This window comes from Alexandromys fortis, unplaced genomic scaffold (assembly GCF_014885135.2).
Source record: "Alexandromys fortis isolate MF-2015 unplaced genomic scaffold, M_Fortis_MF-2015_v1.1 scaffold_7, whole genome shotgun sequence".
Taxonomy (NCBI): domain Eukaryota; kingdom Metazoa; phylum Chordata; class Mammalia; order Rodentia; family Cricetidae; genus Alexandromys; species Alexandromys fortis.
In genome coordinates this window covers 265,527-293,017 of record NW_026067920.1, presented here as the reverse complement: position 1 = coordinate 293,017, position 27,491 = coordinate 265,527, and the positions used below count along the sequence as shown (strand labels likewise).

At 49.2% G+C, this 27,491-nt stretch overlaps 1 protein-coding gene across 1 annotated transcript; it reads left to right on the top strand.

Moving 5' to 3' along the window:
• Positions 1-27,491, top strand: Otop1 (otopetrin 1). The gene is made up of 6 exons (XM_050140774.1): positions 1-397; positions 13,649-13,785; positions 19,072-19,130; positions 22,445-22,575; positions 24,271-25,178; positions 27,321-27,491. The coding sequence occupies exons 1-6, from the start codon at positions 1-3 to the stop codon at positions 27,489-27,491; spliced, it is 1,803 nt and encodes a 600-aa protein (XP_049996731.1).

Sequence of the window (27,491 nt, the reverse complement as noted above, 5' to 3'; positions counted from 1 at the left end):
ATGCCTGGGGGCCCGGGCGCGCCCTCCTCTCCCGCAGCATCCGCAGGTTCCTTCCCTGCCGCGCCGTCGGGGATCGCGGCATGCCCATCGCCCCCGCAACCCCTGGCCGAGGGGTCTTCACGGGTCTCCGGTCCCCGGCGCGGCGCCAGCGTCCCACAGAAGCTGGCGGAGACTCTGAGCAGCCAATACGGGCTGAATGTGTTCGTGGCAGGGCTGCTGTTCCTGCTGGCCTGGGCGGTGCACGCGGCGGGTGTGGGCAAGAGCGACCTCCTGTGCGTGCTGACCGCGCTCATGCTGCTGCAGTTGCTCTGGATGCTGTGGTACGTGGGCCGCAGCTATGTGCAGCGCCGCCTCATCCGCCTCAAGGACACACACGCGGGTGCGCGCTGGCTCCGTGGTGAGTGCAGCCGGGCCGCCCTCCACGCCTCTCCTTGAGATTGAACTTCAACTCTATGCCTCATCTCTCCTGCTCTCCCCGTGGGTTTCCCTTCTCTACCTTTATTCTCTGCTCGAAGTTCTCCCTGCTTAAAGTGTGGAGGCTACACACTCCCTCTCTTGGCACTCAAGACTTCTAAGATCTAGCCTCTGTAGACCTCTTTCCTTTGGAGTCCTCATCCACAGCTGCAGGCTGTCAAAATTCTCAGTTCCAGTCAGTTTTGAAAGCCCCCAAGGTCTTTGCATTTTCTGTTCCTGCTCTTGGAATGTCATTCCAGCCTCACCTTGGTTTTGCTTTCCTGGCCTGGTCCAAGGCTGTCCTGAGCCTGAGGTATCCTATCACCCCATTCGGTGTTTCTGTCCACACCTCCACTCTTGCTGAGGTCTCGATATTTCTCGTCCAGGCAGCCACCTCTCCACAACATCAAGGGGAGCCTGTGCTCCTTGGTCCTAGAGTCACATAGCCTGGCTTGGAGGAGGTGCTGAGAGGATGAGGGGAGTCCTGAGGAATGATCCCAAGGGACACCCTGACTTACTCAAAGGGCCAAGGCCATGCAGGGCAAAGGGAGAGGGCTGGGATCCAGGGCAAAGGGAGCAGACCTGGTCCAGGGCAAAGGTGGCCTCCTCCAGCTGTTTTCTCATTTTAGACTGTAATTCCCCTTAGAGCCCACTTCTTGGTGTTTGCACACTTGACCTCAGGCAAATGCCTTGGTTCCCCTTGACTCCAATCCTAGGCTGAGCCTCTGCAGAGGGGGAATCTCAGTCTGGAAGGGACCAGATGATGGTGTGTGTGTGTGTGTCGCACAAATGACAAGCCTGGTGCTTTACTCCAGGATGTCGACGTTTTACCTCTTCTTTCCAGAAGCATCCTTTTTCCTCACTCATCTCCTCATCCTCCATTTTTTTCTTCAGCTCTTCTTCCACCTCTCCCCCTCCCTCCTGACTTTCTCCTCTTTTTTCTTCACTTTCTGTCCCTCTCCCTCCACCATCTTTTTTCTTCTCTCTCGTTTCCTTCCTCTAGTTCTCTTTCCTCCTGTTTCCCTTCCTCTTTCCTTCACTTTGTTTATCCCTCCCTCCATGCTTCTCTCCTTTCCTCTCTGACTGCTCCTGTTTCTTCCTAGGGTTGGGAAGGTGGAGGAAGAAGCAGGGCAAGAGTACAGACCAAGGCTCCCCTGTGGACAAGCCCCGTGTTGTTCAGACACCATGTGGAGATGGCATAGATTAGCTGATAGAGACCCGCACACAGTAAGCTGTACAGACCCTCAGGAAATGGTACCCAGGAGGAAGTGTGGGGAGAGAGTGGGAGGAGCAGAAAATCGGGAGCTAAGTTGGACAACAGAGGGCTCACGGTGTCCATATGCTCAAAGAGTCCAGAGGAAACCAGGACTCCAAGGAATACATAGTGGCTGGCCTAGGGGACCAGGTCCTCTGGGAGAGTCTGGTAACACAGAGAAAGGGGGAATGAGCATGAATTCTGTGGCAGCCCAGACCTGGGAGAACAGCACACAGTAGGATGTGTGGACCCTCTGGAAGTTGTCCCGTAGTGATGTAGCCGTTCCAGCGAGGCACATGTGCTGCTGGCCGTGGAAGACACATGGTTTCTATTCCTCTCTCCTGTCTCCTTCAGCTTTCTGAGCCTTACCTCTCCCCTCCCGTGAATTAGATAAGAATCACAGTTACCTCATGGGGAGGGGCAGGAAGATGTTGAGAGGAAGCAGCTTGCCATGATCTGGCCATTCCTGTGAACAATTGGGTTCATTTGGTAGCAAAAAGACAGTTGCCATACTAAGGTGCCAAGAGGAAGCGCCTGGCCCTGGTAGGGACTGAGGTTTCCTTTGGACTCTTAGCTGGAAAGACAGGTTTGTGGCAGAATCTCAGCCCTGTCTCTACAGGGGTGGTGGGGGTGGAGGGTAGGGACAACATGTAGGGGGTAATGGGGATAGTGATGGGTGGGGGACTGCTATATCCTGAGGCTGATGTTTGGCATGAAGTCCCCGCCCCCTGACCATCAAGTCCCATCCCTAGAATTCCAGGCACTGAGGTTTTCTATGGGAAGTTGTGGGGCTTGGTTTGGTCTGCAAGGAACCTCTTTGTACAGGAATTATTTCATTCTACTTCCTATGAAGGAGGAAATACTTTCTTAGCAATAAAAAAAATACTGACCCACTTAAGTAATTGGTAACAATGTTGCACCATGAATCTGTCTTCGCTGGCTAAGGGAGTTCCTCTAGAAGGGATACCTGTAGCCTAGGAACCTGTGCCTGCCTCCAGAGCAGCCAGTGAGCAGACTTCTTACCAATTAATCACCACTTTCCATGTTCCTTCATTGCTAGCCCGACCAAATGTGATGAAGCCGGGAAGCGTCCCCCTTGCTTTTTGCCTGTCTCAAGCCAGAGACACTTTGAACACAAATTCTGGAAATAGTGAAGGTTACAGTTGTACTTAACGAGTCTGTTTAGAATGCCAGACTCATTACAGTCAGGCATAGCTATTTTATGAATTTATTCTACAATTCAAATTCTTACAGTGGTGGCTTTTAAACGAGGCACATCTATACCTGTGTGTTCCCAGACCTCTGTCCAATACACTACCACAACCACCCCTGGAAATGGGCTACACGGGAACTGAGATCAGTGTTCCTAAGGAACCAGAGGAAAAGGGACAGATGTGAGCTGCCTATGAAAGACTGGTCCACGGGTGGTCATAGGACAGGCTGCAGAGGTGAAGGCAGAAAACACAATGGTTCCTGCTGGGAAGGAGGCTATCCACAGTGACACACTAAAGGTGTGTGTGTGTGTGTGTGTGTGTATGTGTGTGTGCATACAGGTGTGTGTTGGTGTCCTCAGGCAAGCTGGCCAAAGACTGAGGAGGGGAAGAGAAAAAGATAGTGGAGGGAGGAGAGAAGTGGCAGTTGGCCTGGGGGACAGGCTGTCCTTATTGTCTGTCCGCTGCCGACAGCAGACAAAGAAAGCTTGAGTCCATGCCCCCATCTCCACTTTGCATCTTAGGTTGGCGCTTCACCTTAATCCACAACCCTGCTTTCCCGCAGGCAGAGCTCCTCCAGACACTCTTGTTTGCTTGGGCTTCTTCTGTCCCTGTCTCTGGCCTAGCGAGCCCCTGTCACTGCCTGAGTGACATAGTTCCTCGGTTCTCCCATTAGAAGCAAACAAAGCCAATGACGATGGTGACTACAATGATTTCTTTTATTTTTTGAGTTTATAATTACCCCATCTCTCCCTTTTATTTCCTTACCCCGGATCCTCCCATCTACCCCTCCTTGCTCTCTTTCCAATTCAGCTCCTCTTTTTCACTACTGTTGACTTTCAGTGTGGACCCATGCTGCCAGCTCCACATCTGGGCAGCTCTTACCACTTTGCCTTCCTGTTCTTAACAGTTGTTGTGATGCGATACCCCCTCAAAACAACTTAAGGTAGGAAGAGTTTGTTTAGCTCAGAATCTCTGAGATTTTAATCCCCTGTGGCAGGGAAGCCAAACATCATGAGCTTGAAAGAACTGGTCACATCCACATTTAAAAGCAGACAGCAATGGGTTAATACCTGTGTGTGTGCTGCTGCTGCTCTGTGCTCCCCTTCAATCTGTCTCTCTTTCTCCCTCCCTCCCTCCCTCCCTCCCTCCCTCCCTCCTTCACTCCCATGGTCCAGCATATGAAACGGTTCTGTTCACGTTCAGGCCGAGTCTTCCACATTCAGTTAACTCAGGTCCCTTGCAGGCGTGCCTGCAGACAATCTGGACAATTCTGCGTCGGAACTCCCTCCTCGGGTCATTCTGGATTGCGTCAGGTGGGCCATCGCACACCTCAAACAGAGCTCCCCATGGACCAGTTCCCATTTTCTCTTAGTCCTCAGTCTGCTTTCTGCCTCTGTAGATTTGGCTGTTCGGGAAACTTCCCCGAGATGGATGTGTGCTCTTGTGGTGGCTTTCTTTCCTTAAGGGTGGAGTTTCCATGTCTTGAGGGTCTTGAGATGGTGCTGCCACTGCCTGGTGACGCTGACAGGGCTTCAGGAGGAGGCTAGGTTTCTGTCCCTGGACATAATCCCCTGGGGTGGGTGGTCCGACAGTATAAAGATACAGATGACAGACAGGCAACATCCTCCCTCCCCTTTTCTCTGTCTTTTGAGCAGGAGGATCTTGGACACCGCCTTGGATAGTGGGGAAGGAAGCCCTGCTCTGCTTGGACTTTTGCTGGGACAATGTCCCAAACTGACTTTTACTGAGAGCCTTCTCTGCCTGCCTGCCACTGCTGTCTCTGGCAATGTAGAGACACATTGCCTGGCATGGCCTCATTCGAAGTGGACAGAGGAGGGCCAGAAGAGGGGAGATAATGAAGGGTGTCAGGCAATGACAGATGGAAGCGTGGCTCCTGGGCAGGGCGTGGAGCTCCACTTGTCTGCCTCAGTTTCCTTATCTGTAAAATGGGGATAATGCTGTTTCTTGCTAGCTCCATCTTCCCCTCCTCTCCCTTCCCCTCCGCTCCTATCTTTCCCCTTTCTCTTCTCTTTCCCTTTTTCTTTTTCTAAACAGGGTCTCATGTGCATCCCAGGCTGGCCTCGATTTCCGCATGTACGGAGAATGACTGTGAACTCCGATGCCCTTGCCTCTGCCTTCCACAGGATTACAGGCAGGCACTCTAACACCTGCTTTATGCAGAGGTAGGATTAGCAGCGGCTCTCTGCATGCTAGGCGTGTATTCTGTCAACCAAGCTGCACCTCCAACCTGCATTCATTTTCTTACAGCCTAAAGCCTAGATGCAGGTTTAGCGTTCTTTGGAAAGAATTAAGACTGTAGGACAGTGTTCTCAGGGGGGAGAAGAAAGAATGCTGAGTCCAGAAGACAGCAGGGTGTGGCAGTCCCACAGCAGTAGATGCCATAGGCGTTTATCTGTGAGCTTTGCAGGATCCCTGGGCTTTTAATAAGCAAGTCTCTGCTGGAAAACATTTCCTGCCCCTTTTAGGCCAACTGCAGCTCCTGAGTCACTGCTGTTCTCATGACACTTGTCCACCATCTGCCCAGCACCAGTCCCGCAGGAGATTGCATTATCCAGTTACTGTTTGTCAGGCTGAACAGACCGTGAGTTCCTGAAGGTGCAGGCACTTCCTGAATGTACTCTCCATGGTGTCCTGAGATCCAGCATCAGACTTCATGAGGGCCAGATGGTGTCTGTAGAGTAATTGAATCCGTGGAGGCTGTGTGTGATGGGTGGGTGGGTGGATGGGTGGGCTGATGTATGGTGCAATGTATGGATGAATGGGTTGGTGGATGGATGTATAGGTGAAAGGGTATATGAATGGGTATGTAGGTGTGTATATATGTGTGTGTATATATGTATATATGTGTGTGTGTGTATGTATGAGTGAGTGGATGGACTCATGTGTGGGGGAATGTATGGGCGAGTATCTTAATAAATGTTCTGTTGCTATGGAGAGACCCAATGGCCACAGCAATTTCCCATGAAGGAAAGCATTCAATTGGAGCTGGCTTATGTTTCAGAGGTTTAGTCCATTACCACCACGGCAGGAAGCATGGTGGCACACAGACAGACATGCTGCTAGAGAGGTGGCTGGGAGGTCTACATCTGGATCCAAAGGCAACAGGAAGAGAGAGAGACACGGAGCCTGGCTCGAGCATTTGAAACCCCAAAGTCCACACCCAGTGATACACTTCCTCCAACCAGGCCACACCCACTCCAACAAGGCCATCATACCTCCTGATAGTGCCACTCCCTGGTGACCAAGCATTCAAACAAATAAACCTATGGGGCCAGACCTATTCAAAGCACTACAATGAGGAGATGAATGGGCAGATGATGCCAGAAGCCCCAGGAAAGAGGATGAGAGCTCGGAGAGTCAACAGAAGGAAGGACTTTGTAACCGAAGCAATAGCCACAGAGCTGGACGGCATACTGTGAGGGATGGTGAGCTCCCCAGCATGCATGTCCAGCTGGAGGCCAGCTGTTGGCTGATACTGATGCACTGGGGAATGCCCATCCAGGGAATAGAGATGCAGACTAACTCTGGGACTGTCTATCTCAATGACGCCAGGGTTCAAGACTCCTAGGAGGGTCCTCCGTGCCCAGCAGCAGAAATGTGGTTGGGTATCTGGGGCAGTTCCTGGAAGACTGCCAAGTAATGTAGCTAACTGATTATATTTTTAATTTTTATTCTTTTACATTTATGTCTGTGAGCGCATGCGTGTACCTGCCACAGTATGGATGTGGCAGTTAGAGGACAACTTGCAGACGTTGGTTTTCTCTTTTTACCGTATGGGCTTTGGGGACTGATCACAGGTTGTCAGGCTTGCTGGCAAGTGCCTTTACCTGCTGGGCCATTCGGCCCCACCTAGCGTGCTTTTCCATTTGATTCCAGCTCACTCAGTTTTCCTTTCCAGTGTAAAGAAGAGAGGCTATTGATGGTAACATCCCAACTGTGTTTTCTGGGTGTTCCGGGGGGAGTTCTATGGAATGACTCACTGAGTCTTCTCAGCACCCCAAGGCATTGTGGGAGACATTATGATCATTATCTCCATATTACAGATCGGGAAACTGAGGCACAGAGTTTACATAAATGCCTAAGAACTCAATCACTAAATGGGAGAAAACAAGTCTTGAAGCTAGGCAGCCTCTCTGCCGTGCTCCATTTTACTATCTCTTTGGGCTTGATTGACACTTTTCAGGTTCTATAGACCACAGAAATGTATGCTCTATTTTCAGATGGGGCAAAGTTTTACACAGAGAGGAAATTCTATGATTTGATTCCTCTGTGATTTCAAATACTTTTGTCTATTTGACTGGTTTAGTTCTGAAAATTCCTGCCCTATTTTTAATTAATAGCGGTTACATATAAAAGCAAATTGTTCTTATCATTGATGTTTGAGACAGGGTCTCACTGTGCAGCCTTAGCTGGCCTGGAACTCACTATGTAGACCAGTCTGGCCTCCAACTCATGGAGGTCCACCTGCCTCTTCTCCTGAGTGTTAGGATTAAAGGTGTGTGCTACCATGCCCGGCCGAAAGTCCTGGTATTGAACCTTCGTGCACTGCTACATTGTCCTCACACTGTGTGTCTTGTTGTTTGCAATGCAAAGGATTCTGTGTTCTAAATTCCGAGTAATCTGATAGTGACATTCCCTTCCCACTTGCTGTTTGTGTCGGTCGCCTGCTTCCCTTGCCCACCCCTAACCTTCTCTCTCTAACCACATAGTCATATAAAGAGCACGTTCCCTCATTTTGTTTTTAATTCTGTCTTTCTGAACTTGCTTCCTAGTAAATGAGACGATTTGGTTCATTCTGTATGGTTTGCATACCTGACTTTTGTATCTATTCTATTTATGATTATAATGATTTATTTGACATTATCCTCCAGTGCTTGCCTTTTTAAATCATGATATCTTAAAATGCGTTTGAATATCTCACACATGTATGCAGTGTATTTTGGATCATCTCGCCCTCCACTCCCCTACACCAGGTCACCTCAGATCTCTTCATGTTTGCTTTTTTTTTTTGTCCTTGGAATTTTTCTGCCCCACAAGTCTGCCTCACTTTCTCTTGTCTTATAATCTAGGGCATGCAACTCTCTTTATATTTGGAGAAGAAATACTCAATGCCCGCCTCAGCAAGTCAGCCTGCTTCCTACTCTGCCACACTCTGTGCTTCCTGCCTCTTCGAACCGACTGGATTCATCTGCCTCCTCGATTTTCTGTCCCCGCTGCCTCTATCTGCCTTAACTTTTCTCATCACCAGACTTTCAAAGCCTTTCTTCTCTTCCCCATCTGGTCTTCTCCAGCCTATAGGTTTTGCAGAGACAACAATGCCCTGCCTTCCAGAAGATCGCTCTGTGAGTTATCATCACAGACCAAGGCAGCCACACCCCCAGGCAGTTTATCTCCAGGCGTCTGAACTCAGTTTCTCATCTTTTCTCACCTCGCAAACTATCTCTCATCTATCAACCCATCCTTCTGTCTATCAGCCCGTCTGTCAATCCGTCCATCCCTCCCTTCCACCCAGTGCACTCCCAAGCCTTTACAAAGGGTATTGATCACCATCATTTCCCCTCCCCTTTCTCCCACTTTGAACTCTCTCCTAACTACTTCTCTGGCTTGTCAGACAGACGGCTTGCTAGATCATACAGCTCCTAGCTCTGTTTTCTGTTCAACTATCTCCCCTCAGAGGCTCCTTTCCTGACCACTCCATGCTAGCAGCTCACTCTTTGTCATCCCCTACCTCCTACCCCCATGAGCGGCTCACTATCTCCCCCCATCCCCATCCCCGCTAGTGACTCACTCTCTGTTACCTCCTACCCCCCCTCCCCATGAACGAGCATCCCACTCTCTATCCCTCCCTCCCATCCCTGTCCCCGCTAAGGGCTCACTCTCTGTCAGGTGTCAATCACTTCCCTTCCTGTGGGCAGCACCTAAAGTGGAAAAACTCCACAAGAAGTTCTCCTTTCCCCTTCCGCTGACTTCCATACCTCAAGTGCCCAGGACAGTGACTGACTCACGACTGATGTGCAAAAATTTGTTGCAGAATCAGTTTTATATTGTCTCTGCTCAACAACTTTCTCTCTTCTGGCCCAGCAAATGGGTGACACCTCAGCTGGAAGCCAGGTCTATGGCCTCTTTGGAGAAACTTCCACTGTCTTCTGTTCTCCCAAGCTGCACAAGAAAGGTCTAGTGGCATCTCAGCCCTATTCTCTGTCAGTATCCTAATTTGTTTTTTGTTTTTGTTTTCAGAGACAGGCTTTTGATACCTGTCCTCGAACTAGCTCATAGACCAGGCTGGTTTCGAACTCACAGAGATCCACCTGCCTCTGCCTCCTGAGTTCTGGGATTAAAAGTGTGTGCCGCCACTGCCTAGCTGAGCATCCTAATTTGCACGCTGCTGCCAGTGTGTATTTTTGTTTCTCCATCACTCTCTTTCTTCATCCTTGAGTAGGTGCCTTAGTCCATTTTGTGTTGCTGCAGTAAAAGACCCACGGCTGGATACTTTCTACCATAAACAGGTTTATCTGGCTCATGATTCTCATGTTTGGAGCGTTTAAACAGCCTGGAGCTGGCATCCGAACCAAGGTTCCCTTACAATGTCATAGCAGCACGGAAGAGCAGAAAGTGGGCCAGAGGCATATGAGAAGGGCTAAGCGTGTGGATGGCCTCCTTACAGAAACACATTCTTATGAGAACAGACTGGGAATCCTAGAGAACTTTATTAATATTTCCTAAAGACAATTTCCAATGATCTAAACACCTTCCATTAAGCCCCACCTCTTCAAAAAATGTATTAGCTCTTTGAGGACTTCATACAATGTAGTTTATTCATCTTCTCAGATCAACTTTCTTCCTTTCCACCCAACTTTGTGTAGTCACCCCTCACCATCATCAAGGCCTGTTGACTGAGGTTTCTGTCCCACCCGGTCCTGCAGTCATTTGTCACAAAGAAATACACAAAGGTACTACATTAATTATAAACTGGTTGGCCTATTAGCTCAGGCTTCTTATTAACTCTTATTATTTATATTAGCTCACAGTTCTTGTCTGTGTTAGCCACGTGGCTTGGTACCTTTATCAGTGAGGCATTCTCATCTTGCTTCCTCTGTGGCTGGGTCATGACTTCAGACTGCATCTTTCCTTTGCCCAGAATTCTCCTGTTTTCATTGCTCTGCCTCTTCTTCCTGCCGGGTCACCCCACCTATACTTCCTGCCTGGCTACTGGCCAATCAGCATTTTATTAAACAAGTACAAGAAACAAATCTTTACAGGGTAAAACCATTGTCCCACAGCAAAGGCCACTTTGTGCTACCCAAGTATTCTTGGATGTGTGGCCTTCCATTGGAGGACAGACAACAGAGACTACACTTTTAGAGAAAACTGAGCCTTCCACTCCCAGTAGGTCCTCAGCTCTGGGGTGGAATTTTATACTAAGTTCCATTTCTTTAAAAAATATTTACCTATTTTGTTTTTGAGTGAGGACTTGTTGTATCCCAAGCTGGCCTTGAACTTGCTGCATGGTCAAGGATGACCTTGCGTTTCTGATTCTCCATTTTGTACCTTTAGGGTGCTAAGATTACCACACACCAGCACACCCAGTTTATGTGGTGTGGGGACTGAACCCAGGGCTTCCTGCACACCAGGCAGGCACTGTACCAAGAGCATCACATCCCCAGCCTGATGGAGTAATAGCCCCTCCCCCTTCTCCTTTTAAAGATGCTACCCCGCCCATCATCACACTGAAGGCTGAGCTACCAGCACATGGACCCTGGGACACACAGCCTACAACCAAACCCAGACAGGAAGAGTCTCCAGACTGTATCAGTCAATGAGTGCATGAGTACATGGATGGAAGAGAGGATTTTGGAATGAGAGGGCCAGGGAGGGTTTCTTGGCAGAACAAGTGCACTGTCAATCATGGGATACTCTAGATGACTTTGGGGCCCCAGAACAACTTCATCGACCCCATAGGGAGTTTGTTAGAGATACTGTGGTTCTACATCAGACCCGCATGGAGCGCAGCAGTATGAGCGTCATCAATGCTCTTTCCAGGGCATTCAGATGCATGGTTTGTATACCACTGCTGCAGATGGTCTTCATTTAATAGGTGGGGAAATTGAGTCTAGGGTTAGGGAGATGTCATGTAGGAACACACGCACCTGTCTGGTACCCAGCAGTCCCCTAGCTCAGGGCTCAGCTCTTGCCGCCCAGCCAGGCTGCGTCACTTTGTCTTGTTACCATTATTTTTATTACCATTTTCCAAATCAGAAAGAACCTTGTATTCATCAGCCACTCTGAAAGCATTGGGATTGAATCTCCGCTCTTACAAAGGTTCTGATTTCCCTGGGGGCTTGCCAGGACTAACAAAACACAACTTCTCGTCTTTTCTATAGGGCTCCGAGCTGCAGGAGTGAGCTGGGCTGCTGCATTGCATTTCCCCAGAGGTGGCTCTGGCAGCTGTGTAATGTGATCGCTCCTGCCTGGCTCTCACCTTGGTTCCCCAGTGTCCAGCACATGTGATCCAGTTTCCTCTGTGCGTGGGAGAGGGCATGTGAGTCATGCCACTGATGCCAGGAGGGCCCAGGAGCTTGGACACTACCTTCAAGCCCAGCACAGCTGCTTTTCTTGTTCAGATTTGCATTTGTCCAGCACCTTATAAGTGTGTTTTGTAATTCCTGGCCAGACTTCTTTATATGCACTTTTTTTTGTCAAAATCATTAATAGTATAAAAAAAACCTGCTTAACTTTTCACCTTACCTGGTACCTTTTCTGATTGCTAGAGATGCTCTTCCAGTTGAGTTTGAAGAAAGCAGCTTCCTAGATTACGTGTGTGTGTGTGTGTGTGTCTATACCTGTGCATAGGAGTTTGTACATATGTGGAAGCATGTTGTGACCAGAGGATGCCTTTAGTGTCACATCTCAGGTACCATCCCCTTTCTTGAGATAGGGCTTCTCACTAGCCCACTACTCCACCAAATAGGCAAGGCCGTCTGGTCAGCAAGCCCCAGGGACCTTGCTATCTAAATTCCCCCATCACTGCATCTATAGGATTACAGGTACAGGTGACCATGCCCAGTTTTTATGTGGGTACTGGGCATCTGAAGTCAGGTCCTCATGCTTGCCAGGAAAATGCTTCAAAGTGGCATCATCTACCCAGCCCTTGTTGTTTGTTGATAGCACCTGTTTTAGGGCTGGAGCGATGGCTCAGGGCTAGCAGTATTTGGCATTCTTGCAGAGGATGAGGATTTAGTTCCCAGGACACCATGGCTATCTGTATCTCCAGTTCCAAGGGATCTGGTGCCCTCTTCTGGTTTCTGAAGGCACTGCAACCATATGGTGCCTATTCACACACCCAGGAACACACACACACACACACACACACACACACACACAAACTTATTAAATAAACCTTTAATAAAAATAGCACCAGTCTTAGCAGGGGTGACTTCTTGTTTGTGGTGATTTGAAAGAAAATGGACCCCAAAAGAAGCACTATTAGGAGGTGTGACTTTGTTGGAGCAGGTATGATCTTTTTGGAAAATGTGTCACTATGGAGGCCGGCTTTGAGGTCTCATATATGCTCAAGATACTGCCGAGTGTCTCAGAACATTTCCTGTTGTCCGCAAGCCAAGACATAGGACATTCAGCTCCTTCTCCAGCATTGTGTCTGACTGCACACTACCATGTCACACCATGATGATAATGGACTAAACTTCTGAAAACGTAAGGCACCCCAATTAAATGTTTTTTCCCTTATAGAAATTGCTATGGTCATGGTGTCTCTCCACGGCAATAGAAAACCTAACTAAGATAGTCTGTTGGTCTCAGCTTGCTTCTCCTTAATGTTTAGTGGTTTTGGGCATCTTTCCTGTAATCTGTGGCTGTTTTTATATATCCTTGGAGAAATGTCTGTTCAACTTTGACCAGTTTCATCCTGCAGGTGTCTTTGTATGCTGTAGGTGTTGATGACTCTGTAGAAAGGTGTCTTAGCTAGAGTTTTATTGCTGTGAAGAGACACCATGACCGTGGCAACTCTTATAAAGGAAAGCATTTAACTGGGGCTGGCTTACAGTTTAGAGTTTCAGCTCATTATCATCATGGCAGCATGGCGGTATGCAGGCAGACCTGGTGCTGGAGAGATAGCTGAGATGTCTACATCTGGACTGACAGACAGCAGGACTGGCAGACAGCAGAGAGAGAGAGTGACAATGTGCCTGGCTTGGGCTTCTGAAACCCCAAAGCCCACCCCCAGTGACAGACTTCCTCCAGTAAGGCCACACCCACTCCAACAAGGCCACAACTCCCAATAGTGACAATCTCTAGGAGCCTATGGGGTACATTTTCATTTAAACCACCACATTTCAGATATCCCCTCCCGTTTTCAGTGCCCTCTTTCTTTGTCGCCAGTGTTCTGTGGTTCATACACCTTTCCATTTTGATACAGTTCATTCCCTGATCCAATCTCATGAAACTTTCTCTCCTATTTTTTACCCTAATAGTTTTGCTTCTTTTAGCCTTGTTATATAAGTCTTTGAATAATTTTTTAGTTAGTATTTACATATAGGATAATGGGAGGTCTGGTTTCATACTTTTCCCTGTGGGCGTTGAGTCTCTCCCTGTGTAGTCTCGGCATCTTTCACCCACAGGCTCTAGAGTTGACATGCTTTGCTGGGGATGACACTGTGGATGCTAACACAGGTGTGTTTCTCCTGCCTAGGTAGCATCACACTGTTCGCCTTCATCACCATCATCCTGGGATGCTTGAAAGTCGCTTACTTCATTGGATTTTCCGAGTGCTTGTCAGCCACGGAGGGAGTGTTCCCCGTCACCCACGCTGTGCATACACTGCTGCAGGTGAGCCACTGGTGCTTCTGCATGCTGTCTGCTCCAGTGCAGTGCGTCCCGAGGTGTGCAGAAACCAACCCATCAACACATCTAGAATGTTTCTGTGGCTCCCATCAGGAATCATGAGCTGGTCCAGTCACTTCTCTGGAACACTGGGACTCTTTTGTTTCCCCTCTTGTGGGCTGGAACCTTTTAGAACAGTATGAGGTCCTTGTTTTCAGCACGGATGATGAACTTGGTTTCTTTAAGAAGTAAGGCTTTGATAGATGCCCTTTAAAAACCTAGCTCACAGCAGGAATCATACCCTCTGACTGCAGAGACTCTTAGATAGACCCCAGGGAAGTGTCTGCGCTGAGCAGGACTCTTTGGTGGCTGTGAGTTACTCTGCTAAGGAAAGTCATGGCCAGCATCTTTCTAGCACTTGAGGATACACAAAGTGTTAAGTTCTTGCTCCCCAGCCGGTGGCACTAGTTTTGGAGGCCTCAGAATCTTTAGAAGGCAGGTCTTGGTTGGTAGAAATAGGCCACCTGGCTGAGATTTTAATGGCTACAAGCACAGCCACTGGGTCTGGCCGTGTTCCTGTCCTTTTCTCTGTTTCCTGGTCTGACATGATGTGACAATCCTCTGTCACACACTCCGTCCACCGAGAGCACTGTGTGGAACTTAAAGCTTTATGGAACGGCGAGCCCATACAAGCCTTCCTCCTTTAAGCTGTTTCTGTCAGGAATTTTGGTCCAGTTGATGCAAAGTACAAATACAGTGTTCATTGACAGAAGGATGGATGAAGACGCTATGTGTCCACAATGGAATACTATTCGGCCATAGCAATCATGCAATTCCACCACAGGCAGCAACACAATGGAACCGGAGGATGTTATATTACGTGAAATCAGTCCAATATGAAGTCAGATCTCATGTACTTCAGATTGACCAGGAAGCTGTTGAACTCTCTGCTTCTAACCCGGAAGCTCTGGGGTTATAGGCCCGTGTGTCAGTGCTTTTGTTTATGTAGTGCTGGAGATTGAGCACAAAGCCTCTTGGATGCTAGGCTGGCACTCTGCCAACTGAGTTTCATCCCAGCTAACCAGGCATAGAAAGACAAACACTGTGCTCTCACATGGATGGCAAAAGTTTGATCGTGTGGAAGTGCAGGAAGTAATAGTGACTACCGGAGCCTGGGAAAGCTGGCGGGAGGAGAGCAGCTGGCTCCAGAGGGCAGCCGGATAGGAGCCAGGACTCCTACTGGTCTCAGCCCAGGGAAGGGAGGGGCAGCGATGGGTGGCAGAAATGAACTGGAGAGTTCCAAATAAGTAGTAGAGCCTGAATGATCTCAGTGTAGAGATGAGCGAAGTGGCTCAACAGCTAAAGGCACTCGTGTGTAAGCCTGGAGACCTGACCCCAAGTCCTGGAGCCAGGGAAAGGTGGGTGGAGAGAACCAATCCCACAAAATTTTTTCTTGATTTCCAGAAATGCATGGGCACGTGTGTGCACACACACACAGACAGAGACATAAACACAGAGAGAATGATTCTATTGCTCATTGCACACTGCACATGTGGGAAGTGCACTGCACAGCATAGCTGTGTACAGTTAGCGTGCTGATCAATAACAAACATATTTTAACATAAGAAAGATGCTAGATCATCAATCTTTTTTTCTCTTCCTTATTTTATATATTTACCCTGAATAGCATGATGTTTTCACATAAGCACAAATGGTAGATGATTATAGTCAGGAAAGTGCTCTATCTGGTGCCCCAGTTTCCCTTCTTGGTCTTATTAGTGGTGAGACCACCTTTTAGCCAGTGCCAGCAAGCCTACATAGATAGCACAATATCCCAGCTGTAGTCTTTATCTTGGCCATCAGCTCTCTAGACAGCCATCCTGCATATTTGCCAGTTTGGGCCTTTGCCTGCATCGTCCCACTCCTGTCCCCACTCAGTCTCTGTTCTATTGTGTATTCAAATCTTCATCGTTGAGATTCCATACATGGTGGGCTCGTGCACGACTGTCTCCCTGCTCCTGGAAAATTTCACTTAGCACAGTGTCCTCCAGCTTTGTCCATGTTACCATATGATAGAATTAAGCCTTGCAGTTTTTGAGGAAGTAACTGAAGCTCAAGAAGACCACAGATTTGCTTACATCATGACGAGAAGCAAAGGTAATTCCTCCTTCTGAGTCACCCTGGAAGACTACGAACTTGGTTCAGGAAATCTACTTTTCAGATACTGTTCAAGTTAAAAACACCCTCCAGAAACAGTGTCGAACCCCAGGATAGGGAACTCATCTTCTACTCAAAGGCACTTCTAGTTCACAGCTTCTTAGGCTTGGCAGACAGCTCAGATGACTAGGAATGCTTCTAACACATTATTCCAGGCAAGGCTGACTGTGAAAAGGAGAAGGGGAACTTGGGTAGCTTGCTTCAGTGGTGGACTGGTAGGAAAGGCTGGGAGCTCACAAGGGGGAAGGGGAAGGGCGCTGCCTCGCAGGTAAAACCTGTTAAGTCCATTGTATGAATTCTAATTCTCAGTGTCTCAGAATGTACCAGTAGTGGAGGACTGGGCCTTTCAGAGGGAAATGAAGTCAATGCAGGGCTATATCCTGTGTCCTTATAAGGCAAGCTAGATCACAGTTACACACAGAAGGACAATGATGTGATGTCTCAGGTTGAAAGAATATCATCTACAGGTAGGGAGAGAGGCCCCAGGAGAAACCAACTCTGCTGACACCTTGAAGTCTCCAGGACTGTAGACTTGCTTAGTTTAAGACAACTTAATTCTGGGACATGGTGATGGTAGCTTGATCAGTTATATTCCCCCCATCCACAATAGACACCCTCAATCAAAGCAGTCCCCAAGAACAATGGACAGCCTCAATCAAATGTGGTCGCATCCAGAGGAGATACTCTCAGTCCAATGGACCCCCATCTATAGGAGACTTCCTCAGTCCAGTGCACCCCATCTAGAGTAGATGTCCTCAGTGCAGTGCACCCCATCTATAGGAGACGACCTCAGTCCAGTGCACCCCATCTATAGTAGACGACCTCAGTCCAGTGCACCCCATCTATAGTAGACGACCTCAGTCCAGTGCACCCCATCTATAGTAAACACCCTCAGTGCAGTGCACCCCATCTATTGTAGACGACCTCAGTCCAGTGCACCCCATCTATAGTAGAAGTCCTCAGTCCAGTATACCCCATCTAAGCAGACGTTCTCAGTAGAGTGCACCCCCACCTATAGTAGACGACCTCAGTCCAGTGCACCCCCATCTATAGTAGACGACCTCAGTCCAGTGCACCCCCATCTATAGTAGACGACCTCAGTCCAGTGCACCCCATCTATAGTAGACACCCTCAGTGCAGTGCACCCCATCTATAGTAGACGACCTCAGTCCAGTGCACCCCATCTATTGTAGATGTCCTCAGTCCAGTGCACCCCATCTATTGTAGATGTCCTCAGTCCAGTGACCCCATCTATAGGAGATGACCTCAGTGCAGTGCACCCCATCTATAGCAGACATTCTCAATCAAATGTAGTTTCTCACCTACAGCAGACATTCCCAGTCGAATTTAATCCTTCATCTACCTCTGATATTGTTGCTGGAAATTTTGGGGAGTTCCACTGGGATGCTACATATTTCTGGCTAAATTAGGGTCCCTTCTCAGGGTTCTTAGTCTCATTAATAAAATAAATTAAGGAAGTACTCAGCAGGAAGCTTGTGGGCAGTTTTATTAGCATTTACAAGGGAAGCAACAGCTCCAGCAAGCTGCAAGTCTGGACTGCTGCCGGGAGAAGGGCGATGGAGAGCAAGAGAGAAGACCATGCCTTTTGAGTTAGATATGGAGGGTAGCAAGCAGCCACATGGCAGACAAGTGCTCATAACGAAGCAGTCTTCAGAGAAAGAGTGACAATTCCCCAAAATAGGAAAACAAGTCTTAAAAAAAGAAATGTTAATTTAGATAAAATGGGTAAACTTGACCTAGCCCGAGTGATACCATTCTAGTGACTGCACAGTGTGTGGGGATTCTGGGAGGGACAAGTACATTGTCTTCTCCCATGTGTTTAGCATGGTGTAAAGTGAATCTACCTTCCTGAGGGGTGACCCTTTGGCCAGGTGATTGACAGATACAGCTGGGTTCATGCCTAGGTTTTGGGTAGATTGGAATGTTAGTTCACCACCTAGGCTAGAGGTTTTGTTCCCTTAACTAGGAGAAAATACCTTTTCTTAAAGAGTCTCAATAGAGCCCTGGCCTTTCAATGCTACTGAAATAATCTTCTCAGTCAGTGCTATCCTCCATCTGCTTTAGATAGCCTCGGTCAAACGCAGTCCTTCATCCACTGCAGAATCCTGTGACCTGATCCTGTAATGCTTGGTGTTCTGATCAGGTGACAGAGCATGGAAGAGAGTATTTGATCAGTGTGGGGTGAGATATCATGTCTGCCAGGGCAAGACATCTGGTCATATGGGGAGCATGTGTGCGTGTGTGTGCATGTGCGCATGTGTGTGTGTCTATATGCATGTACACATTCTTTTTGTTGTTGTTGTTGTTGTTGTTTCTCAAGACAGAGTTTCTCTGTAGCTTTGAAGCTTGTCCTGGAATTATCTCTTGTAGATCAGGCTGGCCTTGAACTCACAGAGATCTGCCTGCCTCTGCCTTCTGAGTGCTGAGATTAAAGGTGTGCGCCACCACCACTGGCCATGTACACATTCTTTAGGAGCCATCTGTCCTAGTCAGCGTCTCTGCTGCTGTGAAAAAATACTGACCAAAAACAACTTGGGGGCAGGGCTTATTCAACTTACAGGTTATAGTCCATCTTTGAAGAAGGGCAGGGCAGGAACTCAAGAAAAGAACATGGAGGCAGAGACCATGGAGGGACAGTTCTTACTGTCTTGTCCTCTCTAGCTTGTTTACTTAAAAGCTTATTTTTATTCTATGTGCATGAGTATTTTGTCTTCATGACTATCTGTACCCTTGGAGGCGACATGCCTGTCCCAGAGCAGACATCCTCAATCGATTGCAGCACAGCTCCATCCACAGCAGATATCACCAAGTGGTTCTAACCCTACCTTCTCTAAGGAGACACCCTTAGTCAAATACAGACCTTCTTAATTAGTTGCAGCACCCCTTCTGCCTGACTCGGGAGGCCCCATCTGGCTTCTCACGGCGTCACTATTCCCACTGTAGAATGACCCTGCCAAGGGGAATCATCTGTTTTGTCTCAGTTTTATAACTTCTCAAGTGTGCAAGCAGAATGGCAGTGTCCCCGCTAATGTGTTCTCCTTTATTTCTGTCTAGGTCTATTTTCTCTGGGGCCACGCTAAGGATATTATCCTGTCTTTCAAAACACTGGAAAGGTAAAAACTGTGAGCAATTGCTTTACTCATTGGTTGATATTTCTTTAGATTAAACGCTAGGGGAAACCAGACTCGGGACTGGCACCCATCTGGGGCTCTAAACCCTGAGAGCAGATTCCTGTTCCACCCTGGAAGCAAAGCTCTTGCAGGACGTCGGTTCCTTCCAGGCCAGTCCTGGAAGACAAGGATGTGGGTGCGAACTCTGCTGTCACCACCTACTCCCCTCTCACCTCCCTCAGTTTACTCGTCTGTGAGGTGGGGAGCAGTGAGGTGGCCTACGTCTGAGGAGAACCTGTGTCTACTGAGTGTGGAGCCTGCCTCCAGCTCTTCCTGCTTATCATGTGGTCAAGGGAAGAATGGCCAGAAGGAAGAGGTGAACTCTTCAAGGGCAGGTTAAATACGGGTAGATGGAGGAATGAGCCCCTGCTCTATGGAAAGATCTAGTATTGTACACCACTTCCGTCGCAGAATCAACTTTCCCCTCCAGCATTTGAGATGACCTCTGGCCTTGAGAAGATTGGCTGACCTGTGACCCCTAGGTAGAATGGCTTCAATGGGCTGCAGCTGTCGAGACTGAGTCTACTGCCAAGTGCATCCTTGTGCCTCTAGTTGCACAGGGATAGTGGCCCGGTGCTGTGGCGTGGGTGTTGATGATTCTGAGGTGTCTTTGGCTGTGTGAGGAGCACCCAGGAGTGTGTGTCCACCACGTGGTCCAGGCAGTGGCCTTGGCAGTGACATCTATCATTGGTGTCAGGAACAGCAGAAGCCCCACCTCCAGGGCAAGGTGGGGAAGGGCTGAAGTATGCTTACCTGGTTTCCCCGAGGGAAGGGGTAGTCACCCAGATCCAGGAGCCCCAGAAGCCACCACTGGCAACTCTTAGGACTGGGGAGGTGGCACAGTTGGTACAGGGCTTGTCTAGCATGCATGGTCACGGGCTCAATTCCTAGCACCAAATAAAAGAGCATGGTGGCTCTTGTCTATATCTCCAGACTCAGAAACTGGAGCCAGCAGAGCCAGGAGGTCAAAGGCCATTTTTGGCTCTGTAGGGATACTGAGATTGAGACCAGCCTAGGCAAAGGCTTCCATGGCCACTATCACATCTGGTCTCTACCCACTTCAGTGCAAGGGTATGCTTTCTTGTCTGTTGATGTGTTGAGCAAGATGGCAAACATTTTGAATGTCTACCATTCTTAGATTTCAGAAGTCAACTTCTTTAGAAAAAGTGGAAGATGAGGTAGTCTCAAGCATAGGTCATGACAGAGGCTACAACTGAATCTAGGGTGCTCCTCCAGGGAGGGCTGGCCTCACTGAGGACAGTCCACACAGCTTCCAGTTACTATGCTGGCAGCTCTGGCTGGGTCCTGTGGGCTTATGACCTTGCTAGCTTCTTGCATGAGCTGTATGAATGCCTCCTTCCTGCCACCACCTCTGTCAGTGGCTTCTGGAAGGTTTCTCCCAGGTAGGAAATGCTCCTTTGGAGATTCCACCCATCTCCTTTCTCCAGACCCACAGTTGGGAGGTACCATGGTTCTTCACACATCTTAGGAAGCACAGACGGATACCAGGAACAACTCCCGGGATGCATTCTGTTACTGTGGTCTGGGTATACAGGCACTGAGTGTGGGCAGGGCCTTAGACATGGGGCATGACACTTGCCCTCAGCTTGAAGGACTTGTTTCAAATTGGTCTTGGAAGGCTATGGTTCTCAGGGTGGTGTGTGGCCAAACAGTGTGATCCTTGGTGACCTTATACTGCTTCTGTGGGTTTGGCAGGCTCAGAATTGGACACTACTGCATGGACTAGGGAAAGGGGAAACAGAAGGGCAGCTGTGTGCACTGTAATAAAAAGAAAGCCACCTGCCAGAGGTAAAGGCATTGTCCGGGCTGTCAAAGGTTGGATAGAAAACGCGGGCTGTGAGTTGGAGCAAAAGGGCGGGTGCAGGGCCAGGCCAATGGACAGACACCTGTGTTGTCTGGGTTTCTCTCTGCATTAGTTCTGGTAGCTGGGCAGATGCCAAGCTGGCCATATCATACAGGAAGGTGCTACTTGCCCTGATTCTTGGGATGCCTGGGCTCAGCTGAGGCAGACACTCAGGGGAGAGGCAGGGAGGGCCAGGACAAAGATGTTCCTGTTTTCCTATAAGTCAATCATGGACAGATGGTCTTTGAGCTGGACAAGGGAGCACACATGGCTGGCTGCCTCTTGGTAAGGCATGGGAGTACCCACAGCTGCCTTTAGGCTTGGCTCCTCAGTCTATTGTGGGATGCGTCTCCTAGATACCTGTAGAGGCCCAGAAGCTACCCTAAGTGGATACAGCTGCAGTCTGCAGCCACAGTAGGGTTTAGGGAATTCACAACAGGACGAACCACATGGAGACCGTGTGTCATTCCTGTCTCTCTTCTGTCCCCCAGAGTCCAGAGTTCACCCTCACATGTACCCTCTTCCTGATGAGGTCACAGTGTGGTTTAGAGGCTAAGATTCTCTTTCCACTATTCCAGCATGGCCACTTACTCTAGGTGTGACAGTGGAAGAATTCCTGAGCCTAGCTGGGACTTTAGAAGCCCAAAGTGTTATCTGGAGTAGGGCTCATCTGTGTACACCCTCTGGCATCCTCAGTGTATTGGGGCTTCAGCCCATGCTGGTTGACACCTGCTTACAAGAGAGATGATGGCCGCAACCTCAGCCTATGTGCCCTCACTCAAGACTATTAAAGGAGACAATGTTGAAAGGAAAGGGGGTCCATAAATAGGCTTTTCTGATTCTTATGTCATCAAATAAGCAAAAGCTTTTCAGTAATTCACTGTAGATTATATATTATATGCCCCAGCCAGACTGGTCAAGACCAGCTGCAAAGGAAACCATGAGCTAGTGTGTGCAGACTGTGTTTTATTGGCAAGATGGAAAGCAGAGGGACTGGACGGCGATGATTTATGGGTTGGTCAGTCACCAGTGAGGGTGCACCTGCTCTCCACAGTCCACCTGGCCCTTCTATCTCCTTCATTGTTCTTTCTTTGTTTCCCCTTTGGAAGAAGAGTGGGCTCTGGGTGTGGTTGCTTGCCTTTAGTAAAATTTCTTCCCCATATCCCTGCTCCCAAGATGCAGTGTCTTTGATGTCCCACAGATGAGTTGAAGACGGGCAAATTCAAGGTGAAGGCAGAATGCCCAGATGTTGACTCTCAGCCAGCTGGACCAACAGCTGAGGGAGGGAAATTGTGTGTGTGCATACATGCATGGGATGGCGCCGTCTTAGCCACGGGCTCGGCACTTTTTCAAGGCCACTCAGGAGAAGGTGTCTGATACGTGTGCTTTCCAGGTTCGGGGTGATCCACTCGGTGTTCACGAACTTGCTGTTGTGGGCCAACAGCGTCCTGAATGAGTCAAAGCACCAACTGAACGAGCACAAAGAGCGGCTTATCACGCTGGGCTTCGGCAACATCACCATAGGTGAGGAAGCCTTTCCCCTGCTGGACCATCAGGTCCCTAGGGAGCCACCTGGGCTGATAGACCCTACTGTGGACTGTTTCTCTAACCCCACAGGCCTTCATTCTGCCTCCCCAAGGCAGTAATTATAAGTTTCACCTGACTTGGGCATGTGGCAGCCCAGGGTTATCATTTGGGTGGGTCTCTCGCAGTCCATTGGCTGGAGAACTCTGTGGCTTTTTTTTTTTTTTCCCACTGTGGAAGATTGGTGGTTTTCTCTGTTAGCGTTTTAATTAGGAGCCTTTCAGCAAATCTTTCTTCTGAGAGATTGGCCTGTGCACACTGGGGAGTTCTCAGTATGCCTTTGTACATGGGAAGGTTCCTAGCTGACTTCAGTCGGTTCATTATTTGGGGCTCATCTTTATTATTCACTTGATCTGCTGGGGAGACAGCCTGGGGTGGGGGTTAATCCTCACATCTTCTGCTGGAGTTCTTGAGCATATATGGCCTCACCACATCAGTCTGAGAATATCTGGACCCAGAAGAAGGCAGGGTGGAGCACAGCGCTCTACTGGGAAGTGGAGAACTTGAGTTGGGGTCTTGTTTTTGTCAGATGCTTGCTGTGTGACCCTTGGAGACTATTCAACCTCTCTGGGCCTGCCTTTTCTCTTTGTAAAGTAAGGAGACTCAAAAACTCGATGCTTTCAAAGATCCTTCCGGCTGCAGCCTTCTGTGAGCGGGCTGGGCCGATATGTGGCTATGTCAGGCTACATGAGTGACTCCTACAATCCTCTGTGGGAAGGACTCCCTGTCTTTGGCCTCACTCCCTCTTAGTAACAAAAGCAGCCACAGCAGTGACAGTTTCGTAATAGAAGCAAACTTTTATTAGCTATTTCCTGGCTTTTATTAGGCTCATGTTGACTACCAGGCAGGGTTCTCAGTATTTTACAAGGTTCCTTAACAATGGCCTGACCTTCCTCTGAGATGGGCAGTATTAACTAGCAATGGGTAGAGACGCTGCGCCACTGAAAAGTGATGTGTCTGGGGTTGCACAGTCAGAAAGAGAAGGAAAGCCCCTGACCATCTCATACCGTTTTAGGGGCGTTTAGGTGAGAGCTTTTTCCACCGGGTATTTTTCAGAAGGGTCATTTCCTACAGAGCCTTGAAAAACATAGTCTAAACACACACACACACACACACACACACACACCACACACGCCATATTTACAGAGAAAGTTAGATACCAGAGGGAAGCAAGATCTAGAAAAAAAAATAAACACCTGCCTCTTGCCACCAGAGAGAACCGCCACTACCGTTCTGGCTTATATACTTCTGGATCTTTCCTGTTTATCAATCAACCTATCAATCACTGTTGCCCCTCTCTCTTACACAGGTGCTGCCACAGTCTCAGCCCTCCTCAGCTGTCTGCTTTTGAAGTTCAGTGGTAGCTCTGGACCACCTAACGTGGTCATTAGTAAATCTCTACACTGCTACTCATAATAGTGTCCCTATATGCTAACATACAGATAGAACACGGCTGACGCCATTCTGGGGGTGAACCCTAGCTTCTTTTTTCTACGAAGCCACGGCATTAAACATGATGCTAAATGCGGCTCATGTGCACTTTGGGTCTAGTGGTGAGCTTCAGGCTGATGGGTTTGCTAGTCTCCTTGTTGCCTGTGCTGATGGCTGTTTCCTGTCCTCTGCCTACCGCCCTAGTTTTGGATGACCATACACCACAGTGTAACTGCACGCCCCCAGCGCTCTGCTCTGCTCTCTCCCATGGAATCTACTACCTGTACCCCTTCAACATCGAGTACCAGATCCTGGCCTCCACCATGCTCTATGTGCTCTGGAAGAACATTGGGCGCAGGGTGGACAACTCCCGGCATCAGAAGATGCAGTGCAGATTCGACGGGGTCCTGATGGGCTCGGTTCTGGGCCTGACAGTGCTGGCTGCCACCATCACCGTGGTTGTGGTGTACATGATCCATATCGGACGCTCCAAGTCCAAGAGCGAGTCGGCGCTCATCTTGTTCTACTTGTATGCTATCACGGTGCTGCTGCTCATGGGGGCTGCTGGGCTGGTAGGAACCTGGATTTACAGGGTGGATGAGAAATCCCTGGATGAGTCCAAAAACCCTGCACGTAAGCTGGATGCTGACCTCTTGGTGGCCACAGCCTCAGGCTCATGGCTCCTCTCCTGGGGCTCCATTTTGGCCATCGCTTGTGCTGAGACCCGTCCGCCATACACCTGGTACAATCTGCCCTACTCTGTCCTGGTGATCGTGGAGAAGTATGTCCAGAACCTTTTCATCATCGAGTCAGTGCACCGCGAGCCCGAGGGCATCCCGGAGGATGTGCGCACTCTGCGCGTGGTCACCGTCTGCAGTGGTGAAGCCGCTGTGCTAGCTGCATCTAGCCTTGGGAGCCAGGGGTTGTCTCGGGATGAATCACCTGCGGTCAATGGAAATCTGCGTCTGCAGCAGGGATATCGTAAAGAGGACCAGGAGGCTGGCTGGGAAGGGGCTGCGGGCACAGCCCGATGTCCGGACTTCCTGCAGGGTGGAGTCAAGAGGAGGATCCTCAGAAACATCACAGCCTTTCTGTTCCTTTGCAACATCTCGGTAATCTTCAGCAAACTGTTCTCCCTCTCCTTCTCTCCCTCCCTCCCTCTCTCTGGTGTGCACAAGTGTGTGGAGACTAGAAACTGATGTTGAGATGTCTTCCTCAAACAATTATCTACCCTTGTTTTGTGAGCCAGAATCCCTCACGGAATCCTATGCTATTAGCTGGTTAGACTAGCTGGCCAATGAGTTCCAGGGAACCCCCTGTCTCCACCACGGGGCCTCAGTTCAGAGTTGCAGGCACCAATGCCTCCCAGACAGGCTTTCTATGTAGGCCTCATGCTTGTCCAGCAGGGACTTTCTCATTGACCATCTCCCTAGTCCTAGATATTCAAATCAACCAATATTCCCCAACTTTTCTCAACAAGGCACAGGAGCTGTGATAAAAATAAGAAACCTCCTCTTGCAAATGAGTGGAAACTGACTGTTGGGATAGGGTGGGGAAGTTACTGCACAGCCCCAGCGGAGGGATGGCCCGGGTGGGTGGAGGTGGAGGTTCACAGAAGGACTGGGGGCATCTCACTGTGGCTAGGGTGGTAGACTGATGTGAAAGAGACTGAGGGGGAACACGGATGACACTGGGAGCTTGGAGCAAGCATCTGGGAGGAAGGGGCTGTTGATAAGGGGGAGATGGGAAAAGCAGGGTGCGTCTGCGATGTGCTCCAAACACTCAAGTGGCTAGTGGAAATACATGTTGGGGTTCCAAGAGTGGCTCACATGGGGGGTTTAGGTGGAAGCCCAGGGCCTCCAGATGGTGTTTATGACCAAGGTTGAGGTGACAGCCCTAGGAGGCATATACACAAAGAAGGGAAGGGGACTCGTGAGTCTGAGCAAATGAGGAGCTAGAAGAGGGAACTGTTGACGGGCAGAGGTCTGAGATGGAAGGAAGAAGCCCAAGAAGCCAGAGAAGGAAAATGGGATACGATACCCACCAGCGAGAGCTCTGCAAGGATAGGAAAGAAAGGCAGTGTGTATTAGTCACTTGCTGCCACCTAAGAACTAACCTCAAACATAGCAACTTAAAACCGTAGGTATTTATCATGAAAGTTCTTCAGGTGTTAAACCCACAATAATGGAGTGTCAGCTTGTGATCCTAGCTTGGCTGTAGGCTGTTGGCAGCAAGACTTCTCTTTGGGGATTTGGACCCAGTCCCTTTGTGGGTTGTTGGGCGGAAGACCAATGTTCTTTGCAATTGCTGGCCTGGAATCACCCTCTGTCCTTTGCTATGTAGACTCTTCATAGGTCAGCCCAGCTAGGGGGAGCCTGCCCTAGCCTGGGAGGCAGAGAGATAGACACATGCAATAAGTAACAGAAGGGGCCCAGGGCCATGGGTGGCGCTGACAACCTAGAGAGTGGTCAGTGGGAAGGAAGAGGGGAAGAGACAGAGAAGGATGTGGGGACAGTAGGTTCTATGAGAGACAAGAGCAACAGTTTATTATGTTAAGTTTTGTTGACTTCCTTTGATTTTTTCCCCTCCTCTCATCAGCGCCCTCTAGAGAGAGTTAAGTTACAACTCGTGTCTGAGTGCAAGGTGAAGGGGTGGAGGGCCTTCAGGGGAGGCTCACAGATTTGTTGGTTTCCATGGAGATGAGGAAGGCTTTACAGTCAATCTGGCCATGGTGACTCTTGCTATGTGAGTCTGCGTCAGCATCCATGGTGCCTGGGATTTGAGCGGGGACACCAGATGTGCTGAAATCCTGTGACCACAGAGTCAGCCTTTTGGCACGGTGGGCATTCAGCCAGGAAAGGGGTGATTTAGAAGGTTTCAGTCCATGGTTGCTTCCAGGCCTGTGACAGAAGATCATGGTGGAAGTGCAGAGGAGAGAGGCTTACTTCGCAGCAACAAAGCAAAGAGAGGGCAAGACTGGGGACAAGACACGTCTGTTAGAGGGACCCCCCCCCCAGTTATCTACCTATTTCTTTTGTTTCTTGCCTTGTAATGGTCCATTCAGCTATGACTCTATCCTGGGTTAGCCCACTGATGAAGTTAGGTTCCACGTGATCTAGCCTGCCAGGTAGGGACCAGGCTTGGGACAACGTATCTTGGGGGCATTGTCAGTGTATCTGTGGCAGAAGGTTGCATCTCTTGGCAGCATTCATGGCGAAACCAACCGTGATGTAAGCTTGTTTCTTCTATTTCAGCTTTGGATCCCTCCTGCCTTTGGCTGCCGCCCTGAGTATGACAACGGATTAGAGGAAATCGTCTTCGGCTTTGAACCCTGGATAATCGTGGTCAACCTGGCCATGCCCTTCTCTATTTTCTACCGGATGCACGCAGCTGCTGCCCTCTTTGAGGTCTATTGTAAGATCTAG